This window comes from Hesperophylax consimilis, chromosome 17 (genome assembly GCF_061612785.1).
Source record: "Hesperophylax consimilis isolate HC1 chromosome 17, BYU_Hcon_1.0, whole genome shotgun sequence".
Taxonomy (NCBI): domain Eukaryota; kingdom Metazoa; phylum Arthropoda; class Insecta; order Trichoptera; family Limnephilidae; genus Hesperophylax; species Hesperophylax consimilis.
This window is the reverse complement of record NC_142852.1, coordinates 8,389,547-8,414,876: the sequence shown is the minus strand read 5'-3', so window position 1 is coordinate 8,414,876 and position 25,330 is coordinate 8,389,547. Positions and strand designations below refer to the sequence as shown.

The window sequence follows — 25,330 nt, the reverse complement described above, 5'->3', positions numbered from 1 at the left end:
AAAAAGTGTATATGATGCGAATGCGAATGGTAGCAGAAGTCGGGGACGCCTTAGGAAGACATGACACGATAGTAATAATATTTTTATGATTTGTATAGCGCCGTTTTTGTGCAAAATCACCTCAAGGGCGCTGTGACATCAAGTGAATCAGATACTCGAGTCGGGCCATGTCGAGAGTCATAATATTAGAAGAGTATGTATGAGACGATGTATGAATATTAATGAGGCAAGGAGTGTGTGCCAAGACCGAGTTATTGGGCGGTCCGTCCTCTCTGCCTACCCCTGCGAAGAAACGGCGTGATGGTTAGTGTACCCGACTAAATGTCGTGTGCATACAGACTGAAAAAATAGGGGTTAGTTACACGACTCAAACGACTTTGTAAATGCCAATCAATTGACTTTCGTCCTGAAAAGGACGTTTCTGGAATATACACGACTTTGTGCAAAATGCAAATCAATTGAACCTCGTCCTGAAAAGGACGTTTCTGGTATATAGACGACTTTGTGCAAATGCAAATAAATGAAAGATTGCCTTTAAAAAGGCAGTTAAGTATGTCAGCTTCTTAAGCCTCGTGGTTCCCGCCGGAATCTAGTGGATGCAGGATTCTTCAGTTGAAGGAGAAAGGCCAATAAAATTCTCAGAACTCGGCAGAAAGGGGCAGCGGCAGGTAGCTCGTAGATGCGAAGGTCCGAGGCGAGGGTGATCCAATGGAGAAAGAGAATTTAAAATTTAAAATTGGTGCTTTTTGTCAAAGTTCCGACTCGACAACGGCACATAAAAAAAAGGTCGGCCACGGTTCGGCGGCCCGTTTATGGCTTCTCATTGGTCGGATTTCTAAAGCCGTTGGAGCGTACCAGCCAGCCTTGGACCCCACACTTTCTAATTTGCTACCCGCCGGCCAATTGTTTATTGTTTATTTTTTACAAGTTACATTTTTTACATTTCCAGGAATTTGACAATCTTAAAGCTAGGTACACAATGCAGAGTTCCGTGAATGTGGACAATTTCAAAATAGTTTATTAATGTCACATCCACGGATTAACATTATACGCAAACAATATTTATTTATTTCTTATCGTAGTAAATAGTAGCGAAAGATGTAAACAAAAACAATATAAAGTCATTCTTAAATTATAATGAACAAGCGTCCGATATACTCCCCCCGGTGCAGCCCTCTGCGCCAAGCTATTTGGGAGGACGTGAAGTGTTTCGACGATCTGGACGCCCGGTACCCCTGGTTCGCAGTTGGACGGGCCGTGTTGTAGATTGTTCTGGAGTGGTGGATTTTGGGGCTGGCAGCAGTACGGCGATCTTAACGGCTGGCCGCACATATATCCCGGAAGCTGTTTGAATACGGGCGGTCCTCACTTGACCATCAGCGGCGGGTTTTGCATCGATGACTCGGCCGCGCGGCCAACTATTCCGGGGTAGCGCAGGATCCATGATCACCACAAGGTCATCCTTTTTGATGGGCTCGGCTGGGTGGTGCCACTTCTGTCGGGCGCCCATAGTGGGGATGTACTCTCGGAGCCAGCGCCTCCAAAACATATCTGCAAGTTGTTGCCCGATACGCCATTGGCGGCGGAGACATACCTCTTCTTCTTTTTTGTCATACAAGGACAAATGGGGGCGCTTTCCGGCTGACCCCAGAAGGAAGTGGTTTGGTGTCAAGGGCTCTTCATCTCGTGGGTCAACAGAGACGTGAGTCAGTGGTCGGTTGTTGACAACAAACTCAGCTTCTGCCAGTGCTGTCCGCAGGGTCTCTTCCCTCGGCGCCCTTTCCTTTAAGGTAGCTTTCAAGGCCCGTTTCACCGACCGTACTAGTCTTTCCCAGGCTCCCCCCATGTGGGGACTGAGTGGCGGTATGAAACGCCACTCAATGCCTTTGGTAGCCATGGCGTCCATAATTCTAGAATCTTGTTTTAGTGAATCCAAGGCTTCCCTGATCTCAGCGTCTGCTCCATGGAAATTCGTTCCGTTGTCCGAGTACAGAACTTCGGGCTGACCTCTTCGGGCGGTCATTCTTTGCAAGGCCATAATGGCAGAGTCAGCAGTCAACGTAACAGCAAGTTCCAGGTGAATAGCGCGGGTGGAAAGGCAGGTAAAAATTGCCCCATAGCGCTTCTCCCGGTGTCTGCCAACTGTGACCTCCATTGGCCCGAAGTAGTCCAGCCCACAGTGAGTAAAGGGACGCACATGATGTAACAGGCGGTAAGATGGTAGCGCCCCCATTAATGGTGGAGAGGGCTTGCTTCTTCGTATGCGGCAAGTGGGGCAGTCGTGTGTTATTTTCCGGCTGATAGTGCGGAGCCGTAGAATGAAAAAACTGCAGCGCATCTCCGCCACTGTCTTCTCGGTGCTAGGGTGGTCTCCCTTCTCATGGTAGTGGCGTACCAGCAGCCGAGCGTACGGGTCGTTGCCATCCAATATGATGGGGGTCTTGGCCACGCTCGTGGTCTTTGTCAGGGCTCGTAATCGGGAACTCATCCGCAAGACATCATCTGGGCCGAGGAAGGGGGTCAAGGAATTAAGACGACTGCCAGCAGGTAGCGCCTTTCCATGTCGTATGGTATGCAGATCAGCTGCGAAGGCGTCTTCCTGGGATTTCCTGACCCATCTGATCTCTGCTTCTTTCAGTTCCTCTGCTCGTAATGTGCCCTCGGCGGGTTTGTGAGACCCCAATCGGCACCGCCTGACAAAACGGAGTATCCATGCTGTAGATCGAATTAGCCGGTTCCAAGATGAGAACCGTTCGATTAAGGGGAACGCCTCTCCTGTAGTGGTTATTAGGCCTACATAATGGGGCCTGACCTCCAATACGTCGTTGTCGGGTTTCTTGGTGGGAGATCGCTCCTTTGGCCACTCGCTTTCAGGTGCAGTAAGAAATGCAGGGCCGCAAAACCATCTTCCTTTTGGTGATAGATCAGGCACTTCAGAGTCACGTGTTCCGATGTCGGCGGGGTTCAACTTCGTCGGCACCCACCTCCAGTTAGGTATGCTGGTCATCTCATCTATTTCACCCAATCTGTTTGCCACGAATGCAGAGTAGGCGCGTGGATCAGTACGTAACCAGCACAGAACGGTTGAAGAGTCTGTCCAGAAGATAGTCCGGTTTATTAAAGCCTGGCTTTCTTTTAAGATGGTCTTGGCTAATCTAGCCGCCATGAGTGCGGCTTGCAACTCAAGACGGGGAATGGAGAGGGGCTTGAGTGGAGCCACTTTACACTTGCTGGCTAGGAATGTCGCGTGTAAAACTCCCTGCACGTCTTCTGTGTAGTATGCGACGGTGCAGCAAGCTTGTTCGGACGCATCGCAGAATAGGTGTAACGTGACGCTGCTCTGCTTGTGCCGGAGGGAGCGCCTCGGTACTGAAACGCTGCTCTCGTGAAGCAAGCTTAGCCAATCTCTCCATCTCTCGGCGTGCTCAAGGGTGATCAAGTCGTCCCATCCAACACTCGACCGCCACACAGCTTGTAGCAAGATCTTTGACCGTATTGTGAGGCACGCGACGAATCCTACCGGGTCGAAGATCTTCATTACGATGGATAGAAGCTGCCTCTTGGTGGGCCGTACAGCTTCTTCGGGGCTGACTGCATTTTGAAAAGAGTAAAGGAAGCAGTCAGTGGATGGGTCCCACACTAGCCCTAGTACTCGCTCCATCTCTTTGTCCCCGCTGCTGATATGAACTGTGGAGCTCGCCCGGTCTCCGGAAGGAATGTCAACTATGGCTTCCGGACTGTTAGAGGCCCAGTTCGTCAAGTGGAACCCTCCCTTTGCAAGAAGGGCACTCACGCTTTGTACTAGTGCGGCAGCCTCGCTAGCAGTATCTACCGCATCCAAATAGTCGTCCATATAAAATTTGGAACGAACGGCTGCCGCGGCGGCCGGGTACTCGTGTTCGTATTCCCCGGCAACCCTGTCTCGTACGTACTGGGCGCTACTCGGCGAGCATGTGGCCCCGAACATCATTGATGTCAACTGGTATGTGTCAGGTTCGCGACATGTTGGTGACTTCCACAGGTACAGTTGTGACTGCAGATCATCCCTCCTTATCTTGATGCGCAGGAACATCTCCTGAATATCGGCTGCTATGGCAATAGTCCCTTCTCTAAAGCGAAGGATGTTCCCAAGAAGAGAAGACAGCAGGTCAGGACCGGTGAGCAGCTGGTCATTTAGCGAAGTCCCTCGGCATCGACTGGCAGCATCAAAGACTATTCTAATCTTTCCGGGTTTGTTTGGATTGAGCACCGCAAAATGTGGGAGATACCACTTCCGAGGGGCAGGTGTTGATATCTCGCGATCAGACAGTTTCCTGGCGTAACCTTTAGCTACCAGCTGACCCATTTTGTCAGTATAGGCCGCTGCTAGGCTTGCATCTGCTGCCAGCTTTCTCTCGAGGGACTGTAAACGTTTCAGGGCACAGTGGTAATTGTCGGGCAACGTGACTTCCGGGTTTCGCCATAATAGCCCGGTTTCCCACCTGCCGTTTGGTAGAGGACGGGTGGTCTTTTCCATCAGGGCTGTGGCTTTGAGTTCACTCGCATTGACTCTGGCCGCAGATGTTACGCCGAGAGAGTCGACGGCAAAGTTGGATTTCACCAACTCTCTCAGGCGGATGTCTGCGGCTGTCTCCATCTGCAGGGCCAGGGTGGTAGCTGGGCCGTCGCTGCCAGGATCGGTACCACCGTGGGCAATCCACCCTAGTGCGGTCCGCGACACTATTCGCGTGGTGCCGAAATCTTCCCGCACGTCTCTTGATACTATCAAATGAGCATTGTCTTGCCCGATCAGTATCCGAGGGGTGACGCGTCTTCCTGGGACACGCTGCTCCGGTAGACTGAGGTCAGTCACTGTGTGAGCCGTAATATGATACTCATCACTGCTACCTGCACCTCTTATGGTTATTTTCACCCGGCGGGAGTGCAAGTCAGATGTGCACATTCCCTTTGCTCCATGAATTTTTAGCCCCTGGACTGGGCCACTCGCGCCAATTTGTGCCGCAGTGTCAGCATCAATGAGGGTTACCGTGGAGCCTTCGTCAAGAAGCGCGAACACTGAAGCTTCATTTTCATACGAAGTGCTCAGTACTACTGGCACGATCTTCAGTAGTACACGGCAATCCGTACTCTGGCGTCATAGATTGACGGCACCACTCACGACGGTATTCACTGGCGCGGAAGCGGGCGCGGGGTTGTGTAGCAGCCTGTGGTGGGGGGCGCGGCAGCCTCCTACTCCACACCACACTTTAGAGGTGCACTCGCGGGTATAGTGTTTTTCTAGGCACTTGCGACACAAAGAACTCGCGCGCACTGTTTCCCAGCGGAGATCAACTGATTTCGCAAAGAATGCCGGGCACTCACGAGTTTTATGGTTCCCGCCACACTGCGCACAATTAATGTTTTCACTATTGTTTTTGTTTTTATTGTTCACTCTTGAGTTAGCGGGCACATTTGCATGAACTTGTTCGCGGCGCGGGGCACGTGCAGACCGTGCGGGGTCAACCATTCCGCTTAAGGGGATAGCGTTTGCAAAACTTTTCAAAAATGCCGCGAACTGAGTTATGGTGGCGGGAACTGTTTGTCCGCGCACTTCCGCCAACCAGGCTAGTCGCAACGTGCACGGCATTTTAGATGTGACGTCAGACAGCAAGGCAGGATTAGTGAGGTACCCGTCGGTCCGCAAGATTCGCAACGACGCCACGAGGTTCTGGATTGTTCCAGAAAAATCTGCCAGGTCTTCAAGTGATGCTTCGGCGGTGAGATGCGGCAGTTTTTTCACCTTCTCCAGCATCAAGGCAGCAATTGAACCCGAGCCGCCGTATCGCTGCTCAAGGACGGCAATTATCTCGGGGACTTGCGTTGGATCCATCAGCAGGGGGCCGACGGCCTCTCGGGCTTTGCCCTTCAGTGCACGCTGCAACCGAATGAGATTCTCGCTCGAAGTCATCTTGCAGGTGGCCGTGGATTGTGAATATTGGGCCATCCACGTAGGCCACTCGAGCGGGTCCCCCGAGAAGGAAGGTAGGTCCTTGGCGGTAGATTGCCTGGCTATTAGGGCAGCCATTCTTATGTCATCCTCTACGGAGGGACGGGGGCTATCCTCGGATCGCGAGGCGCGAATTGCATTTGTAATTGCAGAAGCAAGTTGCGCCACGGAGTCCGCGCCTTGGTGTGCCCACTCACTTGTGTGTCTAGAAGTCTCATCGGCAGTAGGTGGTGGTGGAAATATTGGTGAGAACTCCTGGCTGGAGGAGGTTTGATGCTGGTAACCAGGATGGAGCTGCCGATTGAGGTGCACATTATACCCTGGCTGAGTAGGTATATCCGCATGGGACAGACTGGCGGGCTGCCCATTCTGCAGGTTGACAGACCGCGGCTCATTGTACGATGCGGCAAGGTGTGTTTGTAGATCAGGGCCCGGCGCATATAGTGGAGGCGCTTGCTGTGGGTTGTTACCGGCCATATTTTATATTAAATGCCATCCCGAACTTTGCAGATTTTCTGCGCGCCAATACTCGGTCCTCGAGTAATGTTCGGGATGGGCAGAGCATGAAACTGTCGCCAAGGCATGGGCACACAAAGGATTACAGGTTCTACTGATTGTAATGAAATGAAAGCAGTAGTTTTGTTTTTGCACATTATAAAACATGGAGAATATATTTAAGTAAACATGTTACATATTATGACTCGGCACTTACCCCCAGGGATCAAAAATTGGTTCTTAATTCTATCTAAAACTGATTAACCACTTAATTACGGAAAGTGAGCGGGGAGCTTCCATACGGCCGGCGGTGGTCTGTCCCAGACAGATCGAGCTGGCACCATCAGGGCTTTGGTCCAGGAGACGGGTCCAGCGTCTCCGACAAGGTGGCTGATAAGCGGTTCTGGAGCGTATCGGGTCTATCGTTTATGTAACATTAATGGAGCGAATCCATCCATTGAGCTGATCGGCAGATTACTTGAGCGGGTGCCGTCCGGGCTTGTGATTTTATTATCCGTATCTTATTAAGAAAAATACGGCTTGTATCGCGCCACTTGAGGTGAATGCTTCATTTCCCGGAGTCCGCGGAATAACGATTTGCAAGGGATCGCGTATATAAACTTCAGTAGAACATTATTTGTGATCTTCACGAACACACACACGGTCATCCATTATACGGACGTTTATTTAATAGAGCCTGCACCGACTTGGTTTTTGTAAAAAAGAACCGAATAACCCGCATCAGGAATACTGATGTACACTTTTTTAATACGATCGCCCATCCAGGGTAAAAATGAATTATAATCTAATTGACTGTGCGATCATTACACGGCCGTCCCGCTCGTGTAACAATTCCAGAGTACCCAGCGAAAGGAAACGGAAACAAACAATAGACTGCCCGGCGGTCTATTTGTTGCCAGACCGTGCTCTCTATAATTTTAATCAAAATTAATGCTATGAATGGTACTTGTTCTGAAGAGGTGTTTTAAATAATTACTTTTAAATAAGACTTAACACCGCTTCATAACATTACCCCCCGCGCCACACAAATGTTTGTCCCCAAACATTAATACAACTCTAAAAAAAACTACAACTGCAATAACTAAGCTTGAAAAGATCCTCTGGGTTTCTAAAAAAACAATCAACAATTATACATGAGCATCATAATTTGTAAGATAAGTAAGGAATAAGACAAAATCTACGATTTGGATAGCAAAACTTATGATGAATGGGTGTGCCGCAGCTTCAATCGCACCCATCGAGCGTGCAGCCGGATGGTTGAGCCTGCGATTCATCCATTCTAGAACTTAAAGATAACTTAAGATTAATGTAACTTAATTACAAATTTTAGAAGATATTACGTGAACGGAGTCTGCAAGCACCCACAGTATCGGAATACCGGGTGATGATAAATTGACGATTGTCGAAGACTGCCGTTAGCGTTACATCTGTGACGGAAAATATTCTTAAACAAAATTGTAGGTAAACCTGTAGGTATATAAAAAAATATTATTGTTCTTCTCAACACATCTAAACAACTTAAGCGTTAAAGCTTCACTGGCCCTTTAATAGGGCGATAAGCCACTCAGGCAACACTTTTTTTTTTTTTAGGGAGGTAAACCAACCCTCACTTTTCACTGAGTCTACTTCTCCGTTGGAGATAAAACACACTTCGAAGAAATTCTATCTACTCTACCTGACCTGGTTATTGGGTAAGTCTTTCGAAGAGAATTTATACAATAAGACAAAATAATCATCCTTGGAAAGCATTATTTCGTAATAGTAGAAAAACTTTTAACCTTTACACGCACGCAGGTGTGTAAGGTGGTTTAATCGAGTGGAACTGTCAACAACCAATCTTATAGATGTGGTGCAATTAGTAGTAGTATACATCCATTGTTGTAAATGGTGTCATTGGTCGAAGATTGTATACATCCATTGTTGTAAATGGTGCAATTGGTAGAAAATTGTATACATCCATTGTTGTAAATGGTGCGATTGGTAGAAAATTGTATACATCCATTGTTGTAAATGGTGCAATTGGTAGAAAATTGTATACATCCATTGTTGTAAATGGTGCAATTGGTAGAAAATTGTATTATTGTACTAATTTATAGATAAAACCTACTTTTACTTAATATAACTAAAGTTATAGAAGGAATTTACGGAAAAGACATATGCTGAACCAGCTCTTATAATTGTATCATTAATTACTATGAAATTATTAAACAAAATATCAAGAGTACTACCATAAGTATACCATTTCCAAACATGACAAGATAATTATAATAAACTAAACAAAAATATATTTGGTAAAATTCAATTCTTAATAATAAAATTTTAAAAACTGCTTAGAAAACAAAGATGTACTGGACCGGTACATCTTCACTTTCTAAGTAACGGGCGAACGTATACAATATGCACATAAGTATATATTAAGAAACCTAGAATATACGGGGATAGTGGGAAAGTATCACCGTGCATTCCAAGATTTGGGCAGTTTATATATCCCATGCTACCTAACTTTCACTTGTTTAGTCAAAGCCATATTTCACGTCGTTTTTTTTTTTTTTTTTTTTTAATTATTGTCTTATAAGCTTATCTGAACAACATCATTGTCGTGTAACAAACTCGAGTAGGATACTAGAGTGTTATACTAAATTTATTATGTTTCTTTCTATTATTTACCGATTATACTAACCATTTTACGTAATTTCTATATTTTCTAAAAGAAAATTAACTAGGACAGGACTAAAGACTGTCATAATGCTGGGTCGCTCCAACTCGGGTGATCAAGCCGCTTTGTGCTCCCGTGCATTGAAAAATATTTGAAATATTAATTAATTGAGAGTACTTGGTAGGGTGGCCAGACCCACCAAAGCACTATCGGAAACATATTAATCCGGTATATTTTCTGACTTGACGATGTCTTTCACGTGAAAGTTACCAGTTTCCTTACCTTTGAGGTCTGCTAATGTATAGATTAAGTCTGATTTTTTCTTCACGACTATATTTTGCACAAAGCGTGGAGCTAGTTTCTGTGCAAAGTAATTTAAAGCGTTTGATTGGACGAAATTTCTACGCCAAACCCTGTCTCCGACTTGAAAACTAACATGTTTTCTCCGCAGGTTATAATGGTTTGCTCCTTTTTGATAAGCTTTTAGTAAAGCATCTGAGACTTGCTCATAAACTGATGACAGTTCTTCTAATTTTTGTGCGTAGATTCTCTGACTAGTACAATTTTGTGAATTAGATTCCGTATCAGCTATAGGGTTACGATGCAAATCACCGTCTAATATTTGCTCCCGACCATGCATTAGAAAATAAGGTGTAAAACCCGTAGCGCAATTTACGGAATTGTTCATAGCTGATTGTATTTGTGGTAAAAATTTTGACCAATTACGGTGGTCTGATTCAACTAATATCGATAATGCGGTGCCCAAAGTTTGGTTATATCTCTCTACCACATTATTTTGAGGGGTATAATAAGAGTTATAAAACGGAGGTGGTATATTATAATTATTTAATAAGTCCTTAAATTCTTTGGATACAAACTGACGGCCGTTATCACAAACAATGGTGCGCGGTACGCCATGTACAAGAAAGATACTTTCTTCTAAACTCTTCACAATGCTTCGCGCGGTACCTTTGCGCAACGGGAACAGCCAGGTAAACTTTGAAAAAACATCGACACAGGATAAAATAACGGTAAAACCAGAGTAACTTCTCGGTAATGGACCTACCAAATCCAACGATAACATTTGCATTGGACGTGTAACTTTTTTTGGATGTGATGAAATACCGTTAGGTGAGGCCGTACTGATTTTGTGGGCCTTACAGACCGTACAGCGATTTACAAATTGTTTAATGTCTCTGTACATATTTGGCCAAAAATACCGTAATTGTGCTTTTTTATAAGTTTTAAAAACGCCGGGGTGACAAGATCGAATAGACTCGTGAACACTACTTAAAATGTCTAATCTTTTTTCTTGAGGAATTACTTTTTTCCACGCAGTGTCTTCACACAGTGCTAAACGAGTTTTCGTGTGACGAAATAGTTCGTTTTCCCGAATTTGGAAGTTCTGAAAACGTTGGGGAAATTCTTGACAACCCTTCCAAATATTTTGATACCACTCATCTTGAATATTTCCTGAATCTATAATGGAGATTTCGGCAAGATCCATTCGCGAAAGGACATCTGGGACTATGTGTTGAGTACCTTTACGATGGATTACGTCAAACGAGAATTGGGATAGGCGTGAACTCCAACGCGCGAGACGACCGCTGGGGTTGGACAGAGAACCTAACCATTTTAGACTTGAGTGGTCGGTTACAACTGTAAAATGAGTTCCTTCAATGTATGGTCTAAAGTGTGTAACGGAGTCTAGTACGGCTAAAAGTTCACGCTCAGTTATTCCATAATTACGTTCGTGAACGTTTAAGCATCTCGAAAAATAAGCAATAGGGTGCTCCTGTCCATCTATAGTTTGAATTAATACCCCCCCAATGCCTACGGAGCTTGCGTCACAGTGTATAGCGAAGGGTTTCGAAAAATCTGGACAACTTAAGACTGGGGCAGAAGTAAGTGCTTGCTTTAGTGCAATAAATGCGGATTCAGCTTCCGGTGACCATTTAAAATTACTAATTCCCTTTTTTGAACCAGTAATACTTGTTAAAGGAGCTGCAATGCTTGAAAATCCCTTGATAAACCGTCTAAAGTAACCGCACAGGCCAACAAATGCCCGAATTTGTTTAGCATTTTTCGGTATAGGAAAATCTTTAATACTATCTATCTTACTTGGATCAGTGCGAAGTCCCTGGGAATCTACCATATAGCCCAAGTATTTAAGCTCGGCTTTACAAAATTCTGACTTTTTTAAGTTAATGGTGAGACCCGCGTCTCGTAGACGTTCGTACACCCGATTTAACAAGTTTAAATGTGATTTCAAGTCTTCCGATACTAATATAAGGTCATCTAAATAGCAAAAAACATTATCATCGAAATCAGGTCCAAACAATGCATCCGCTAGTCTTTGTAATTCGCTAGGAGCATTTTTCAAACCAAACGCCATGCGAGTGAACTCAAAGAGGCCCCGCCCAGGAACAACAAATGCTGTCTTTTCACATGATTTTTTGTCCAAGGCTATTTGCCAAAATGCCTTGGAGAGGTCAATCGAGGAAACATATCTGGCACCGCCCAGTTTATCTAGGATACGCGCAATATAGGGAAGAGGGTAACTATCACGTACCGTGACGTTATTAATTTTTCGAGAATCAAGGCAGAATCTAGCTGTTCCGTCTTTTTTTGTTACAATTATTACTGGACTGGACCATGGTGAACGAGAAGGTTGAATAACCCCTAATTTTAGCATTTCATCAACTTCTGTTTCTAATTGTTTCTGCCGTGCGGGTGAAAGAGGGTAATATCGCTGTTTGATGGGTGGTCCTGTTGTAATTATTTTGTGTTTAACTAAGTGTGTTAGACCTAACCCCTTTTTTTCAAAAGAAATTGACTCGAATTTTTTAACTATTTTAGAGAGTTCCCTGTTCTCTTCAATAGTTAGGGATGAGGCTGGCCGAATAGCCCGCAACCCACTAATATTTCCTTCCGAAACAGGAAGAGTAGCTTTCGAAAACAGTTCCGGTGCGATGTGGAACTCCTTCCAAAAGTTAACTCCTAGAATAATTGAAGGCGACAATGTCGGGATGACGTAGAAAAGAATTTCCTTTGTGGATGATTTATACGTGACCGGCAATGACATTGTCCCTAAGACTGGTTGGTTTGAACCGTCCGCTGTATAAACACTAAACTTAACTTTAACTAACTTAATACCTAATTCCTTAAAAATTTTATAACTATTGCCTCCTAGACATGACAATGAAGCGCCGCTGTCTAGCATTCCACTGTAGAAATTATTTATAATATGTACATTAGTATAAGGACGGTTATCATTTTCAATAGCCATCTCCCGTGGCAGCGGGCCCACTGTTCCGGTTGATGGGGATGAAAGAAATTTATCAACTATTCGGAGCCAACTCTCCCACTCGCTTTTCCTCTGCGCCAAGGACGGCTTGTAGCAAGAGAGACTCCGACCTAGTTTTTTGACTTTTTATGAGCTTTGTCATTGATAGCTCCCATTTTAGGATTGTTAGACCTTGAATTTTTCTTCCTGCAATCTTCTATAACGTGTCCCGATAGTTTACAATATGAACAGAATGGTTTATTGTAAAACGTTCTAGAATTTTCGTGTGCAGTTTTTGTATATGTGTTAGAAGTAGAAGAAGACGGTTTATTGTATTTATAATTATTATCTCTGTTTCCAAGACTAACTTTAGTATAGTTGTTGGAATAATTGTTGTTATTTGGTTTTCTGTACTGATTTTGGTTATAACCTTGGTGTCTATGCATATTATTATTATTAAAATTAGGTGTTTGTCTAGCAGTACTATCAAATTTCTCCGGTTTATTAGTGACAGGTAAGTCTACTTTTGGTTGAGAAACGTTGAAAGATACGAAATCATCCGACAGTGATGCATAAGATTCCAAGTTGCCTGCATGAGTAGTCAATTGCTCGAATGTCGATATATCTCTTGAGACTAGTAAATTTGTATACATAGGCAATAAAGCTTTTTTTGCCAACCGCAAAAGTTCTAATTCCGGTAGTTTAGCTTCAAGCATATTGTTTAATGATTTCATTCTGAGAGTGAATTCTAGCACTGACATACCTTTAGGTTGTGTCATGTTAAATAGTTTTACCTTAAGATCTGTTTGAAGGTCGTTTGCTTCAAATTGTCTTATCAAAAGTTTTGAAAGATCGTCCCATTTCAAATCCTGAGTGTAAATAGACCTGAACCACAGGAGTGCTAAACCTTCTAAAAGATCAGGAAAAACGCGTACAAGATGATCCTGGTTAAAATTTTTTGTCCTACATTTCTCCTCAATTAATAGTAAGAATTCCCTTACACTACTTTTTCCGTCATATTTCAGTTTCCAACCGTCTACGTTATTTGAGTGTGAGTCCCTATAAATAATCTTCGTTTGTTTAATTATGTGGGCTTTCTTAATGGTTGTGTCGTCTAATTCAGAATCCGATGATTCAGAATTCACTTCACTTATAGCAGGTATTTTAATCTCTTTATTATAAGCGCGCGCCTGTAAACGTAACTCATGAGAAGTCGACGATGGATCAATATTCCTGTCTTTAAGTTCTTTAATGAGAACCTCCTTCGAAGCCCCATTGATATTTGGTATTGGTATTGGTGAAGACATGATTACGTTCTTTGATGTTCAGATAGAAAGAAAGAAGTAAAAGAAGAGAAAAATAAATATTTAATTTTTTTGTTTATAAAACAAAAGAAACTCTTCATTGACGGCTGTAGTATCATTAGACGTAATATTAGCTCAACTTCTATTGTACAATTGTGAAAAAAAACAAAAAAAAATTGTTAAAAAAAATATGCTCCACCCTAATGAGAATTGCGAAAAATGGACCACCCTATTATATTGTGAAACGTTATTAAACGTCGGCCTAATGTAATTGTCAATCAAAGATATCATTTAATTTGGGCGAAAAAAAATGACGTAGGTATGTATATAAATAATATTGAGTGTTTGTTGACTTACGAGTAATTAAAACGCATATCGATTGTAATGTGGACTTACAATTTGTATTGTAGAACGCCGACATAAATGTTTTTAATATTATGTATATTAGCGTAAAAATCTAATAATATTATAAAACGCAAATATGCCTTGATCAAACAAGTGAATGACATCGTAAAATAATCGTAAATAATTATGAATTAGACAGTTTGACATAACCTCCCATATAATCATCTTGTTTACCAATTAGTGTTGACATAAAATTTGACAGCTACAAAAGCATAGATAAATCATAGATTTCATGAAAGATGAAAGTTTACGCAAGATTTTACCATAGAATAACGCAAATTATGAATTATCGTTACAAGAATACTGAGTGTATTTGAGGTTATGAAACAATATTCAAATCACTTGACATATGTGATACAATATTATGTCAATTAATCATGAAACATTTCACCAAAATCAGCACAACATGCAATCACCACGAGCCAAAACACGTTGAGGCGCCAATTGTTACCGGCCATATTTTATATTAAATGCCATCCCGAACTTTGCAGATTTTCTGCGCGCCAATACTCGGTCCTCGAGTAATGTTCGGGATGGGCAGAGCATGAAACTGTCGCCAAGGCATGGGCACACAAAGGATTACAGGTTCTACTGATTGTAATGAAATGAAAGCAGTAGTTTTGTTTTTGCACATTATAAAACATGGAGAATATATTTAAGTAAACATGTTACATATTATGACTCGGCACTTACCCCCAGGGATCAAAAATTGGTTCTTAATTCTATCTAAAACTGATTAACCACTTAATTACGGAAAGTGAGCGGGGAGCTTCCATACGGCCGGCGGTGGTCTGTCCCAGACAGATCGAGCTGGCACCATCAGGGCTTTGGTCCAGGAGACGGGTCCAGCGTCTCCGACAAGGTGGCTGATAAGCGGTTCTGGAGCGTATCGGGTCTATCGTTTATGTAACATTAATGGAGCGAATCCATCCATTGAGCTGATCGGCAGATTACTTGAGCGGGTGCCGTCCGGGCTTGTGATTTTATTATCCGTATCTTATTAAGAAAAATACGGCTTGTATCGCGCCACTTGAGGTGAATGCTTCATTTCCCGGAGTCCGCGGAATAACGATTTGCAAGGGATCGCGTATATAAACTTCAGTAGAACATTATTTGTGATCTTCACGAACACACACACGGTCATCCATTATACGGACGTTTATTTAATAGAGCCTGCACCGACTTGGTTTTTGTAAAAAAGAACCGAATAACCCGCATCAGGAATACTGATGTACACTTTTTTAATACGATCGCCCATCCAGGGTAAAAATGAATTATAATCTAATTGACTGTGCGATCATTACACGGCCGTCCCGCTCGTGTAACAATTCCAGAGTACCCAGCGAAAGGAAACGGAAACAAACAATAGACTGCCCGGCGGTCTATTTGTTGCCAGACCGTGCTCTCTATAATTTTAATCAAAATTAATGCTATGAATGGTACTTGTTCTGAAGAGGTGTTTTAAATAATTACTTTTAAATAAGACTTAACACCGCTTCATAACAGGGTGACCGATGTTAGATACAGGTCGTTCAACTATGGCAGGCTGCAATACCGTGTGGCCGACTTCAGGTGCCGGCTGCATGCCGTCGGTATAGCCGTAAACGGGCGTAATGATTGGGGCCGAGTTGTAGGCTGGCATTGTACCCCCGTGAGACACGAGTCGCTCGACTACGGTAGGCTTCGATACCGTGTGGCCGACACAAGCTACCGGCTGCATTCCGACGAATGCCGGGGTAGGGGCCGAGATGTTCACCGGCGTAGTTATTTCATGAGACGCCGTAGCCGGGACGATCACCGGCGTGGTTACTCCGTAGGACACCGTGGCCGGGACGATCACCGGCGCGGTGGTTGGTTGCACAGGCCTCAGGGCCGCCAGCAGGTCTGCGATCTGCTGGGCGTGCTGTTGTTGCATGGCACGCATTTCTCGACGTAACTTCTGGACGGTGTCATCGGTTGACGTAAGCCCAGGCGAAGCGACATCATCGGAGCAGATAGATGCGTGGCTCGGGGCCAGGGGGGCCGGGATAGCGGGGCCCGTGGCAAGGGGGGCCGGGACAGCGGGGCCCGTGGCAAGAAGGGCCGGGACCGCGGGCACGGCAACATCGAGACCTCGGTTGGCGACAGCGTGCTCAGAAGAGCCCGAGGTAAGTGGGCCCAAGTCTAAAGGTGGCGAAGGCCCATCTGGAGCAGCGGTGACAGCGGGGACGGGCTGGGATGTCTCTGAGGAGCTCGAAACGCCGCGGCCGCTGCGTAGAGTAGGTGACATCCTTCAAGAAGGCGTGAAGGCGTGATGACCTGAAGGCGTGTAGGCGTGTGGACCTGATGATCTGAAGGCGTGTAGGCGTGTGGACCTGACGACCTGAAGGCGTGTAGGCGTGTTGACCTGATGACCTGAAGGCGTGTAGGCGTGTGGACCTGATGACCTGAAGGCGTGTGGACCTGAAGGCGTGTAGGCGTGTAGGCGTGTGGACCTGATGACCTGAAGGCGTGTAGGCGTGTTGACCTGATGACCTGAAGGCGTGTAGGCGTGTGGACCTGAAGGCCTGAAGGCGTGTAGGCGTGTGGACCTGATGACCTGAAGGCGTGTAGGCGTGTAGGCGTGTGGACCTGATGACCTGAAGGCGTGTGGACCTGAAGGCGTGTAGGCGTGTAGGCGTGTGGACCTGATGACCTGAAGGCGTGTAGGCGTGTTGACCTGATGACCTGAAGGCGTGTAGGCGTGTGGACCTGATGACCTGAAGGCGTGTGGACCTGAAGGCGTGTAGGCGTGTAGGCGTGTGGACCTGATGACCTGAAGGCGTGTAGGCGTGTAGGCGTGTGGACCTGATGACCTGAAGGCGTGTGGACCTGAAGGCGTGTAGGCGTGTAGGCGTGTGGACCTGATGACCTGAAGGCGTGTAGGCGTGTTGACCTGATGACCTGAAGGCGTGTAGGCGTGTGGACCTCAAGGCCTGAAGGCGTGTAGGCGTGTGGACCTGAAGGCGTGTAGGCGTGTGGACCTCAAGGCCTGAAGGCGTGTAGGCGTGTGGACCTGATGACCTGAAGGCGTGTGGACCTGAAGGCGTGTTGAATCCGGTTACCAGAAGGCGTGAAAGCGTGTTGAATCCGGTAACCAGAAGGCGTGAAGGCGTGTTGAATCCGGTTACCAGAAGGCGTGAAGGCGTGTGAACCCGGTTACGAAGGACCAATTATGTACCCGACTAAATGTCGTGTGCATACAGACTGAAAAAATAGGGGTTAGTTACACGACTCAAACGACTTTGTAAATGCCAATCAATTGACTTTCGTCCTGAAAAGGACGTTTCTGGAATATACACGACTTTGTGCAAAATGCAAATCAATTGAACCTCGTCCTGAAAAGGACGTTTCTGGTATATAGACGACTTTGTGCAAATGCAAATAAATGAAAGATTGCCTTTAAAAAGGCAGTTAAGTATGTCAGCTTCTTAAGCCTCGTGGTTCCCGCCGGAATCTAGTGGATGCAGGATTCTTCAGTTGAAGGAGAAAGGCCAATAAAATTCTCAGAACTCGGCAGAAAGGGGCAGCGGCAGGTAGCTCGTAGATGCGAAGGTCCGAGGCGAGGGTGATCCAATGGAGAAAGAGAATTTAAAATTTAAAATTGGTGCTTTTTGTCAAAGTTCCGACTCGACAACGGCACATAAAAAAAAGGTCGGCCACGGTTCGGCGGCCCGTTTATGGCTTCTCATTGGTCGGATTTCTAAAGCCGTTGGAGCGTACCAGCCAGCCTTGGACCCCACACTTTCTAATTTGCTACCCGCCGGCCAATTGTTTATTGTTTATTTTTTACAAGTTACATTTTTTACATTTCCAGGAATTTGACAATCTTAAAGCTAGGTACACAATGCAGAGTTCCGTGAATGTGGACAATTTCAAAATAGTTTATTAATGTCACATCCACGGATTAACATTATACGCAAACAATATTTATTTATTTCTTATCGTAGTAAATAGTAGCGAAAGATGTAAACAAAAACAATATAAAGTCATTCTTAAATTATAATGAACAAGCGTCCGATATAGTTAGTTAGTTATCTAAGAAATCTGTCTCCTGCTGGAGAGGTCAAAAGGTCTCCCCCGACCAGTCTCTACCGATCCGGCCCGCCACACAGCCGGTGGGCAGACGCATCCAAGACCTGGACAAACGTCACTTGCACCCCTGCTAAGTCACCAAATGTAGTGAACAATTTGAGGTGACCTATGGCAGAGTCGTATGTTATCTAACAAATGCTTCCCGGGACGACGGTACCCATACCAGCTTCCGAAATTGCAAATTTTAATGTTGTTTTCAAAAAAATTCTAGGTTTTGATTTTTTTCAATGATTATGTATAACAGGGCTGTCCAAACCACGGCCCGCGGGCCGCATGCGGCCCGCGGTTTAGATTATTGCGGCCCATTGAACCTTTTTTTAACCGACTTCAAAAAAAAGTCCGGTTCGGTTACACCGACTACAAAGAGGTCTGTAGGTGTACCCACTGTTTTTTCTTTAGTTCGATATTATTTAAAAGCGTGTTTTTTAGTTTTTTTAAACTATATTTATTTTAATTAATAATTGCTTTAACTTAGTTACTTTATTTATTTCTTGTCACATTTTGTATGAAAGCAATTATTATTCAGATTTTAGTTCATTATCTTCTTTGTTCGAAGTTTTAAATACATTAATGAGCAAACTATTTTTCTCGCGACGAAATTCAAACGTTTTGGGTATGTTCGATCACGTCGCTCACATCACTATTGACTCGAGAATTCCCCGAACTCAAAATAGGTACCTACCGCGCATCGTTCATTGGGCATTTGTTTGTCACTTGTCATTCAACGCAATGAAAGTTTTGATTGCGCAAGGTTACTCTCAGGTTATTAAAGACTTTTACATTATTTTAAAGTTTGGTATTACGTTGTTCGCTTTGTGTTTGAGTATATTGAACTTTTCATCATGTCTACAAAGAAGAGGAAGTTAAGTGAAGAAAATCGTACATTCAATGCGAAATGGGAGTTAGACTACTTTATCTCCAACAATAACAATAAAATTCAGTGTTTGATTTGTATGCAAGTTTTATCTGTAAGTAAAGAATATAATGCTATACTTCTTTACATGAAGAAAAGTATAAAAAACATGTCGGTGAAGCAAGAAAAGTTATGGTGGCTGAGTACAAAAAAAAACTAATACAGCAAACAAGTATGTTTTCAAAAGTAAGTACTGAGAATGAACAAAGCTTGGCTGCCTCATATGAAGTTTCATTACAATTAGCCAGAGCAAAAAAACCATTTAGTGATGGAGTTTTAATAAAAAAATGCGCAGTCAAAATGGCTAAACGCTTTATGCAGCCGAAATTAGCGGAAAAGTTTGAATCTGTTGCATTATCTCATCAAACGGTGGCGCGACGAATAGAGGACATGGGTAATTATATTACAAAAAAAATATGTGATTACTTTGTAGATTGCGAATACTATTCAATATGTTTGGATGAAAGTACCGACCAGACCGATGTCAGTCAATTAATAATCTTTATACGTTGCATTTCCAAAGATTTTACAATCACGGAAGAAATGCTGGATTTAATACCATTTCATGGAACAACTAAAGGCAGTGATATATTTGAAGCGGTTAACAAAACTATAGTAGAATATGGAGGATTTCGTAAGTGTTCTTGTATTGTGACCGATGGGGCAAAAGCTATGACCGGGACAGTGACAGGATTCGCGGGACTTCTAACACAAAATGGCATTGATTGCCCGTTGTTGCATTGTATTATACATCAGGAAGCCTTGTGTGGAAAATCTTTGCGTCAAATGAATGCTATGAAAGTTGTTATAAGGATAACCAATTCGATTAGAGGTGGAAACAGGGCATTGACACATAGAAAATTTAGAGACTTTTTAAGTGAAATCGATGCAAACTATGGAGATTTACTATTGCATTTGGAAATCAGATGGCTAAGTGCTGGCCAGTGCTTGCAACGCTTTTTCGCCTTAAGAAAAGAAATACCTTTATTTCTAAAAAATGAGATATCATCTGACACTTCTGAACTACAAGATAAAATGCGAGATCCTCAGTTTCTGGCTGATCTTGCGTTTTTAACTGATATGACGCAACACTTGAATGAATTAAATTTAAAATTGCAAGGTAAAAACCTCAATATAGCCAACATGTACGGAAATGTGAATGGATTCAGAAGTAAACTGAAATTGTTCAAAACGTCTCTACAACAAAATGATTTTTCTTTTTTTTCAAGTTGTAAAGAACATTATTTAGAGATGAAAAATTTTGAAGAATGTAATTTTTTGGACCACCTCAAATACATGGACGAAATAATCGTCGAATTTGAGCGGCGTTTTGCAGATTAAAAAAAAATTGAGAGTGATATAGCTCTCTTTACTCATCCATTAACGATCGCAGTTGCGAGTGTGAAGATTGATTATCAATTGGAACTGTGTGATCTGCAATCAGACCCCTTTTACAAGGGCAGAACAGAAACAGGAATTGATTTTTTTAAGCTCCTCGCTGAACGTTTCCCGAAACTGACGAATTTCGGGCAAAAAATGGGCTCGATGATGGGCAGTACCTACCTTTGTGAAAGTGCATATTCAACAATGAAGTTTATTAAATCGAAATACAGGTCTTCATTGACAGATACTTCACTTAAACATGCACTGCGCCTAGCTACCACTAGTATTGAGGTTGATGTTGACAGAATTGTAAAAGACAAATTAATGAAAAAGTAGATAATAAAATAACGATATTACGTATTATTACCAGTATTTTATTTTTATAAATATTTTGCGGCCCACCAATGTATTTAGTCTTTTTTATTGGCCCTGGGTCCCATCTAGTTTGGACACCCCTGATGTATAAGATCGAGATATTGCAAAATAAAATATAAATAAAAATACAAACTATGAAATTATATAAACGCTCACTCAAGTGACAAATACTACAAGAAAAGGCAAGCTACAAAACACACAGATAAAAACACAAATAGAGACACAAGAGACACAAATAGAGACACAAGAGACATAAATGGAGAGACAAAAGACACAAATAGAGACATAAATATAAACACAAATAGAGATACAAGTAATTTATAATATAATTAGCGCAACATATTTCTTGGCAACACCAAAACATATGGAGTGGAGTGACGTATGCTGAATTAACATCAATTAATTTAAATTATGTTCTGCCATTTGCTGAAGACTTAAAAATATATAAAATATTAGAAATGTATACGATTGCCAAATTGTTCAGTCTAACTTAGAACAGCTTCATCAATGGTGTGAACAAGATGCTTTATTTTTGAACATTTAGAAATGTCAAGTCATACGATTTTCCAAATAGGTATCTTACATGAATGTGTATTATAATGAACGTACATTAAATAATATTAAATTAATAACAGTGTCACAAATTCGTGACTTGGGTGTAATATTTTATGAAAAGTTGACATTCATTGCACACATCATGTAACTAATAAGGTTTTAAAGTTGCTTGGCTTCCTTTGCAGAACTTTAACTGATTTTAAGTCCTTAGATTGTATGAGAACCTTCTATATTTCATTAGTCAGAAGTCAAGTGAAATATAATTCACCTATTTGGTCCCCTTTATCTAAAGTTCACTCTAACAATATATAAAGAGTTCAGCACAAATTGAAGTAGGTAAATTTTATGCTCAGAATTCCAATTGATTACATTAATGATGTCAGTTTGATGAATCAATTGCATCTAATAACACTGTCTGACAGGAGAATTATGTTAGACCTGGTTGTGTTACACAGAGTCATAAACAATTTAAATTGCAGTCCTGCCATTGTTGCCACTATTAAATTCCATGTGCCAACTAGGAATACAAGACAAAATATAACATTCACACAACCAACTATCAGACAAATTCACTAACCAATAGGATGCATGATCTGGGCAACAAGTATTGGGGTATTATTGATATATTTATTGACTCCATTAATAGAACTAAGCATAATCTATACCAGCACTTTGTTGAATCCTGCAAATTAGATGAGCGTTGGTAATGTAGTTTTAGTGATTTGTCTTATATGAAGTATTGTTCTAGTCTTTATTATTTTATGTTACTGTTACATGTTTTCATTTCAGTTTATCATTTTCATGCTATATATTCGATGGCTCACTAGATATATTCTGTTTAAAAATTCATGTAAAAGCCCGGCTGGACGTAAAACCTAATAAAATCAGAGATTAGTCAATTTTGTTATATCTGTAATATTATTTATCTGATTAAACGTTTGATTAATAAATATTAGATAAGATATGAAATGACACTTCCTACGCTAGTCTGATCCGACACTTTAAACAGACCTTCCTTCATCCAGAGGAATTAATCACTCGTTTGTAATTAATTTTGTGATTTTCTTTGGCAGATCAATAGTGATATTTTTATTAGTTTGGAAGACAATCCTGTGACGTGTCCGATATACTATTTGGAAGACAATCCTGTGACGTGTCCGATATACTATTTGGAAAAAAATCCTGTGACGTGTCCGATATACAATTCGGAAGACAATCCTGTGACGTATCCGATATAAAATTTGGAAGACAATCCTGTGACGTATCCTATATACCTACTATTTGGAAAACAATCCTGTGACGTACCCGATATAATTTTGGAAAACAATCCCGTGACGTGTACGATATAAATAATTTGTAAAACAATCCTGTGACGTATCCGATATAATATTTGGAAAACAATTCTGTGACGTATCCGATATAATATTTGGAAAACAATCCTGTGACGTACCCGATATAATTTTGGAAAACAATCCTGTGACGTGTACGATATAAATAATTTGGAAAACAATCCTGTGACGTATCCGATATAATATTTGGAAAACAATCCTGTGAGGTATCCGATATAATATTTGGAAAACAATCCTGTGACGTGTCCGATATAATTTTGAAAAACAATCCTGTGACGTGTCCGATATACTATTTGGAAGACAATCCTGTGACGTGTCCGATATACTATTTGGAAAAAAATCCTGTGACGTGTCCGATATACAATTCGGAAGACAATCCTGTGACGTGTCCGATATAAAATTTGGAAGAAAATCCTGTGACGTATCCTATATACTATTTGGAAGACAATTCTGTGACGATATATATATTTTTGAGGTGAGTTTTTAATTTGTTCATTTATACGTCTAGTAGGTACAATCTCAATCTCAATATAAAATCTCATGCCCTTGAAGCATCAACCAATATTAATGAATCGAAGAGATAAGCCGATATAAGTATGTTATCTAGTGTTAGTGTGCCCTCATTTTAGTAAGTAAGATCATTTTTTCCTTACTTCGGCCTTATTTGAATTGAATCAAAATGAATTGAACTGAACTGATTCAAATCGAAATTAAGTAAAAGGAATTAAATTTTAACTAAAATTAACTGAATTTAATCAAAATTCAAGGAATTTAAAGTTGAATTGAATTGAATTTGATTTGAATTGAATAGAAAGCAAAGTCCCAAAGAAACCACACAAGAGTCACAACTACTCCCCACCGTCTGGAGCCAGTAAGACAACGACATCTCCAATTGGGATATGTTGTGAAGCTGAAGGTAGTGGGGATGGGAAGGAGATGGGAAGACAAAGGTAGAGAAGTACCTGGCTATTCAAATCTGGTCATCAAACACGGCCAAAGCCATTTCAAGCAATATTTCAATTCTGAATGGTGGTCAAAGCATCTTCAACTATATTATTTTAAATGAGTAAATTTTGAAATTAATCAAATAAAATTTACCTGCGCACGCCGGGATTTGAACCCGCGACATCCGGTTTGCTAGTCGAGAATATTTAAAATTTAAAATAATATGTAGTATATTTGCGGCACGTTCCAGAGTGGAAGATACTCTCAGTATCGCCTTGTTGTAAGACCATCATTTAGAATTGAAACGTTCCTTGAACTGTGTTTGGTGACCAGATCTGAATAGCCAGGCATCTCGCCACCTTTGTCTTTCCCATCTCCTCCCCCTCACCACTACCCCATTCCAAACAACATACCCCAATTGGGGATGCCATAGTCTCACTAGCTCTAGACGGTTGGGAGCAGTTGGGACTGTTGTACGATATACACATTAAAAAATACACTTATATCTATAAAAAAAAGGATACTAGGAGGGTGATATGTTGATTATTTTATCAAAAGTCTGCTAATGTCCTAATAACGTGTGTTTTTAAAGAGTTGTCCAATGACAGGTAAGTTATCAATAACACCTGAATAAGTTTCGATAAGTCAGGACTTCTCCTTTATCAAACAATGAGTACATACTGCAAATCATTTTAAATAGGATACATTTGTGTATTCATGAAGATTTTCGAGCTATTTTGGGTGTCTGGTACCCCGAGGAACACTTAAGGCGAAGCTTAATGCTAAATCACTATTTTGATTAATCTTTATAACGAATTGGTGTACATTATGAATACCAAAAAATATCTTTTAGATAAATTGGAGGTTTTCCTATTGTTTCGTTTGAGTAGAATACAAATAAAAAATAAATTACCCAATAAAAAATATAAAATTAAACTACTAAAAAAATGTATGAACGCGTAAAGGAAACAACTTTAAAAAAATACATTATTATAGCTAAGATTATCTGTGACAGTTTCACTTGATTAAATTATTTGCTTTTTTATAAAATTATTTAAAAAATAAATAAAAACCATTTTGTGCTTGAAATCGAAGCGATTTTAATGCCTATTACCAACAGTATACCAAGAATATACACATTTTACATTCATATATACCAAGAATGTACACATAAAATGTGTACATTCTTGGTATGTCTGAAATCGTCATGAATATAGTTAATAAGCATTGAAATCGCAAAATTGGTTTTTATCATAGACATATTTATAATGATTAAATAAAATTTTTCAAAGAATAGTGTAAACATCGTCTTAATTCTTATAAAACATGGATCTAAACGAAAACTCGCTCAACTACATGACAAAGGAAAAAGATCTACTTAGTTCCCTTATCAAAATTATAAATGACCCGGGTAACAAATTCACAAAGGAACAAATGGGAAAAATAACACCTTTAACAACGGAACTCTTGGGAACAACAGGATTAATGGCCGTCCGGATGGGTATTCTCGAAGGAGAATTATCGACCTTAAAAAGTGCAGCTCT

General features: G+C 41.8%; 1 protein-coding gene across 1 annotated transcript; it reads right to left on the bottom strand.

Moving 5' to 3' along the window:
• Positions 1-1,186: 1,186 nt before the first annotated feature.
• On the bottom strand, positions 1,187-4,942 carry LOC149415902 (uncharacterized). The gene has a single exon (XM_089641764.1). The coding sequence runs from the start codon at positions 4,940-4,942 to the stop codon at positions 1,187-1,189; it is 3,756 nt and encodes a 1,251-aa protein (XP_089497890.1).
• Between the last annotated feature and the right edge of the window lie 20,388 nt (positions 4,943-25,330).

Coding starts and splice junctions, on each gene's coding strand:
- LOC149415902 (XM_089641764.1), bottom strand. CDS start 4,942: ATGTGCACATCTGACTTGCACTCCCGCCGGGTGAAAATAACCATAAGA.